The sequence below is a fragment of the Sinocyclocheilus anshuiensis genome, unplaced genomic scaffold (genome assembly GCF_001515605.1).
Source record: "Sinocyclocheilus anshuiensis isolate Anshui unplaced genomic scaffold, SAMN03320099.WGS_v1.1 scaffold210, whole genome shotgun sequence".
Lineage (NCBI taxonomy): Eukaryota > Metazoa > Chordata > Actinopteri > Cypriniformes > Cyprinidae > Sinocyclocheilus > Sinocyclocheilus anshuiensis.
Window position 1 is genome coordinate 1,859,525 of NW_015547666.1, and position 6,229 is coordinate 1,865,753.

At 35.6% G+C, this 6,229-nt stretch overlaps 1 protein-coding gene across 1 annotated transcript in view; it reads right to left on the reverse strand.

Annotated features, from left to right (window-relative positions):
* Window positions 1-5,004: 5,004 nt before the first annotated feature.
* LOC107702567 (ciliary neurotrophic factor receptor subunit alpha-like) overlaps window positions 5,005-6,229 on the reverse strand; it is a 36,488-nt gene continuing 35,263 nt past the window's right edge. The window contains exon 4 of the mRNA XM_016504922.1: window positions 5,005-5,897. Within this exon, the coding sequence (XP_016360408.1) occupies window position 5,897 (1 nt within the window). The 3' untranslated portion in view covers window positions 5,005-5,896. The remainder of the gene's footprint in view (window positions 5,898-6,229) is intronic.

A 6,229-nucleotide genomic window follows, 5' to 3' on the forward strand; every position in this document is an offset into this window, starting at 1 on the left:
GAGGCGTGCGGATCCATGTGCAAGCTTTTATTAATAAACAGTCAAAAACACAGGCAGGGTCGAACAACAGCAAACAGGTATGGCACAGGCAAGACAGAAGAGCAATCCTAAACGGGCTTGAGTCAGATGACAGCAAACGTAATCCAGAGAGCTTGAAAAGAGGGGTAATCCGTAAACATGAGCATAAGTCCAGGCGAGGAGCAAACACAGTCCGAAACAGCAACCAAAGGGTTACCAAGATACGTGGCAAGAATCAGGAACCAGGAAAACAGGCAAGGCAAGACGATGACTAAACCATGAAAAACTAGAAACTGGCTCCGTAGAGTAGCTATCGCTAGGAGAGTGATGAACGCTATACAATACAAGAGACTGAACAGAAACACGGAATGGCTTGGTAAAGCAGCTAACACTAGGAGAGTGAAAAATGCAGAACAATACTCGGCGACTAGAGCAGGATCTGGGTAGGTGTTATATAGTGTGTGTAATGGCTTTCAGGTGCGCGTGTGATTGGTTACAGCTGTGTGCAATCAGTGCAATGGATGATGGGAAATGTAGTCCAGGGCATAGTGTAACAGTCTGTGTAGTGTGAGAGTCCATGTAGTGAGCAGGTGACCTCTGGTGGTGAGTGAACGGAAGTTCATAGACCGGATTCGTGACAGTATACAAAGTACACTGAAAGGTATACATTTATAAACTAAAAAGTGGGCCAATTTAATCCCAATCATTTTACAATGATACAAAATAGTAAACTTCTTCATAAAGTATTCTTGGAAAATATTCTGGAACTTCACTTAAGTATACTGAATAAAATGAACTTGAAGTATACTTTTTCTGTTAAAAAATATTATATATTTTTAATTAATACATTCTGGTTTTGAAGTAAAAGAGAACAATGCAGTGTAGTTCTCTTCTTTGTAATTTAATATTTAATGCATCAGAGGATTGCTCAGTCGTGTGTCCTCAAATAATTTTAGCACCATATAACATCTTATAATACATATATAATACATGGTTGTGCTTTTAAGTGAAAGTTCTTTAAAATAAAAAGATGTTTGTTTTTAATACGTTTCATCAAAAATGTAGTTTGATCAAACTTTGCCATTGGAACATCTTTGCTTGGTTTCTCACAGAGGTTTCCCAGAGGTTCTCAAGAGTGATCTTCGCCTTCAGCTTCCAACATCCATTTTCACAATCCAGTCAATTCCAGATAAATAAAATAAAGTCCCGCACTATTCTTTTCTCCCATTAGATATCCAGATTCACAAACTGTTTAAGAATTCAGTTTAATGTTAACAGATTATAATGCCATGTACTATATAACATCAGTTGTGTGTTTTGAGTTAACATGAATAAATAAGAATTAATGTATTACAATATGTGTAACGCTGTAGGAATAACTTGTAAATACATGCTTTGTTGGAATTCAGTTGCAAACTGACTCAGATTTTACATTAAAACTGAAACAGGCAGGTCTGTGATGATGAAAATGCTTCTTTGTGGAGAGCGAAAACGTTGTTAAAATTGCTAAGTTTTGTGCACATCTCAGAATTGCAAGTTTATATCTCACAATTATGACTTTTTAACTTGCGATTGTGAGTTTGTATCACGCAATTCTTAGAAAAAAAGTCCGAATTGTGAGATAAAAAGTCGCAATTACCTTTTTATTTTTTATGCAGTGGCGGAAACGGGCTTCCATAGGAGAGTCTGCTCACATCCAAATTGTGAGATATAAAACTTGCATTTCTTGTCAGAATTTTTTTTCCAATTCTGAAAAAAAAAGGATAATTTCCAAGATGCAAAATGAACTCAAAATTGCGAGATATAAATTTGTATTAGCGAGAAAGTCGGAGCTACATTATAATCTCGCAATTCTAAAAAACAAAATTGAATTGTTAGATATAAACTTGCAATTCTGAGGAAAAACGTCTCAATTGAGAAATATGAACTTACAATTCTGGGGGAAAATAAAAGGTTGTAGTGTAAAATAAAACTTTCAATTTTGGAAAAAAAAGGGCAGAACTGAGAGATATAAACTACTATATCTTCTAAAGTCACAAATGTGTTCTCTTTCAATTTTTAAACTGCTCACTTAAATTGGTGAGACATTAACTCAAAATTGCGAGAAATAAAGTTAGAACTATTATAAACTCAGTTTCTAAAAAAAAAGTCTGAATTGTGTGATATATACTTGCAATTCGGAGGAAAACAAAGCAGAATTGTAATATGTTAACTCAAAATCACAACTATTTTTATTATTATTATTTGTATTTTCTTTCTTTCTTTCTTTCTTTCTTTCTTTCTTTCTTTCTTTCTTTCTTTCTTTCTTTCTTTCTTTCTTTCTTGGTTGTAGTGTAAAATAAAACTTTCAATTTTGGAAAAAAAAGGGCAGAACTGAGAGATATAAACTACTATATCTTCTAAAGTCACAAATGTGTTCTCTTTCAATTTTTAAACTGCTCACTTAAATTGGTGAGACATTAACTGAAAATTGCGAGAAATAAAGTTAGAACTATTATAAACTCAGTTTCTAAAAAAAAAGTCTGAATTGTGTGATATATACTTGCAATTCTGAGGAAAACAAAGCAGAATTGTAAAATGTTAACTCAAAATCACAACTATTTTTATTATTATTATTTGTATTTTCTTTCTTTCTTTCTTCCTTCCTTCCTTTTTCTTTCTTTCTTGCTGGAGACAGGCTTTGTAGAATCGAGCTGCATGCAGTCACTGTTTCCACTGGAGCTGCTTCCGTCAGTTTTGTGGTTGGATATCTACTGTTATATAAAAGCTGCTTCCGGTCAAGTTTTGCTCACATCTCAGTTGGACACTTGAAATTGACTTGAAATGTGATGAGACATTACAGTTTAATGAGGGTCGACCATCTCTGATATTACTTTAGTAAACTGTCACTATGGTTGCATGCTATAGTCAGGCTCGACTTCATGCAGACAATATTTCTTGTGAACAGTACCTTTCGATACTCACACCTGTAAGTAAATGTGGTCGTCAATCCCAAACACTGACATCTGAATGTAGCTTATAGTTCATTTCAGAGCCGACAGGAGATATTCGTCTCCTTACAAAAATCTCTTGTATGGCTTCAGAAGACTTGGAATATAGTGCAAAACTTTTATTTTACTTACCTAATGGTGCGCTTGTTTTATTAGAAGAAAGGTCATGGGTTTGAAACGGTGAGTAAATGATTCAAATTTCCTTTTTGTGCTAAACTACTACTTTAACAGAATGGTATTTGCAAGTGTGCATAAACACAATTACAGCCTACAAAAAAGATATGAAGAAAAAAAAAAAGTACCATGAGCCATTTATATAAATGACTGCAGAGTGTTTTATGGTTTTATGGATGTTTTGCAGAGACACAGGATGCTTTAAATTGAACGTTCCAAATGCCATAATCTGTAATCTTCTTCAACCTCATCTTCCAGTGTTAGCTCACAGTCGAAGGAAAACATTTATCAAGAGATTTATCCACACTGTAATAGTCAGAAGGGTGGTTTATACTAGATCAGTGCTTCTCAACTGGTGGGTCGTGACCCAAAATTGGTTCGGAGGTCAGTTCTTTTCAAAACACTTATGACAGTTTGTTAATATTTTACATTTTGGTTGCAAATTTGTATAGGCTTGTGCCGGGTTCAGACTACACGATATTTTTGTCGGTCACGATAGTCACTGTGTCAGATTACACGATTTTGACTCATAAAATCTTGTCGTGTCGTGGACAAGAAACATGTCAGACTACACGTTGCTTCCCGACCATTCATCGCGTGCCGTCTTTAACGACGCGCGTGATGTCATCGAGAAGGCGGAACTAGCGACTGACTTCCGAAAACAAGAGTGTAAACACTGCTGAAGCGCTTCCGCTATAGTTCGCCAGCATGTTTCTTTCTCTGTTCTGTCGTGGTAGTCCCTCGATGACACATCATACAGGCAGGAGTACTGTTCCCACAGCTCCACGAACCTTCCTCCATCTCATAATTATTTTGTTTCGCCATGTTTGAAAACTGTGTATGAAAGAGCTTCTGTGCTGCTATTGGTCAACGTCACCAATGTGACAGAACTCGTCGTGGACGACGGAAAAAAAATTAAACATGCTAGTCTTTCTGTCGTGATGTCGTGACGCATCGCAGACGCAGAATCGGTTGTCGTCCATTATGACACACTACACGTGCTGAAACGATGGAATCTTGCGTCCCGACGCCCATTGTCGTTTACGAATCCCCACGACACACTACGTCAAGCAAATCGTGGCAAAAACGGGCTAAAATCGAGTAGTCTGAACCGGGCATAACTCATACATTTTCATATGTTTGCTTGCAACTACTTATAGTTGGGTTTAGGAGTGAACCTTCATGCTTACTTTTATTCAAAAGATTGAATCCATATGAAATCGGTACCTTGTAAAATAGTTATGTTTTCTCATGCAATCGAGTTGGTTCTGGTAGGCTTGCGGTTGGCTGGTGAAAAAATGCCAAATGTTACGCTATTTTTCAACAAATTAATTTGTCCCTTGATAAAAGTTAGATAACATTGATCAACATCCTCAAAAAACACAAACAAAACTATGCAAAGTAAAAAAAAAAATATTACCCAGACTTCGTTAAATACAGGTTTTAAGGACTATTTTGTAAAGAATTTTGGTATTGTGTTGGATCGCCAGTATTAAACCAGTTGAGAAATGCAACACGTCAATCATAGACATGAACAAAAAGACTGACAGGTTCTACTCATTGTGAAATGGTCACATTTAATGAACAACTTCTCATTTTATATACATCTATAAAAAGAACCCAGATACAGGTTACAAGAATCTAAAGCTAATACATACATTATTAAATAATAAACTTTTCTCATGTTAAAGATACATAGCATAGTTTACAAAATATGATCAAGGAGAATTGAGCAATTATGAAGGTTTGAAAAGAAAGAGGAAGAAGAAAAACGCAAACCACAAACAAATAAACAAAAAGGTTCTAAGGTTCTAAAATTATATTTTATTCAATGATAACAAAGCGAAACGATATGTCTTGAAGAAGGTAGTATTAAACTGTGATATTTACTAGAAAAGTCTGCAAAAACAGATGGTGAAAGGCAAATAGGCAAAGAATGAAAAGATGTTTCCGAACGGTGCTTAATCTTCAGATGGTCTGACACGACACGTTGTTCTTCCCGTTACAAAAGGTGGTCCAGAACAGTCCAAACCAATTTGTTATTTACAGTTTCAACTTCTCTGTGTTCAGGGGCCAAAAAAATGATAAAAGAAAAAGCGGTAAACAAAAAGAATACAACAGATATCAACTGATGACCTTCAAAATAAATGTGTTACTCTTCAGTCTTTGAAGCTCGTGAAGATTTCGTACTGCCAGTTTCAATCCCTTACAGACACAGGCTTGGGGAAGCTAGGGATCATGGGAAAAAAAAGAAAAACAGTCCAAGTCTTTGGCATGATGAGTTAGCTGTATGTCGTGGAAATCGATGTTACACAAAATGAGCTTTTTCTGTCCTTGGAACAGTTTGAAGAATCGAAATGGGCTGAAAAATCTTGTGACAAATGAAAATGAGATGGATGCATTTTGTTTTGTTTTGTTTGTTTTCTTCTTGTGCTGCCAGGCAGGTGAGTCTCGTGTCCCCAAATCTTTTGCTCCCCTGGGGTTCGGTTCCTGTGTCTGCATCTGGTCTGTCAACGTCAGAGATGTTCAAATGTTTTATTGTTCTTTTGTCTTCCTTTTGTAAATGTCAGCGTTTATTAATCTTTCTAGGTCTTTTTTTTCTTTTGTGAGAAAAAGAACTTGAATTAAATTATCAATGCACGATATCTATTAACATGTGCAAAAGAGAAATAGAAGACTCCTCATTTTTTTTCCACAGGAATGAAGCTTACACATCTGGAAAAATGAAGAAAAGAACATATATGTTAGCTTTGTGCAATCATTCATATCGTACTTCAAGGGCAAAAATACATTTTGCAAAAATGTTTAATGATAACTATAGCATTCTCCAAAATATCATTTATTATTACTAAAATAAAACTGTGGTAACTAGTTGTATGCGTCATCTAAATAAATAATATAGAAAGTTTCTTAAAACTTTATCTGTCTGTCCGTCCGTCCGTCCGTCCGTCCGTCTGTCATCTATCTGTCTATCTGTCTGTCTATCATCTATCTATCTATCTATCTATCTATCTATCATCTATCTATCTATCTATCTATCATCTATC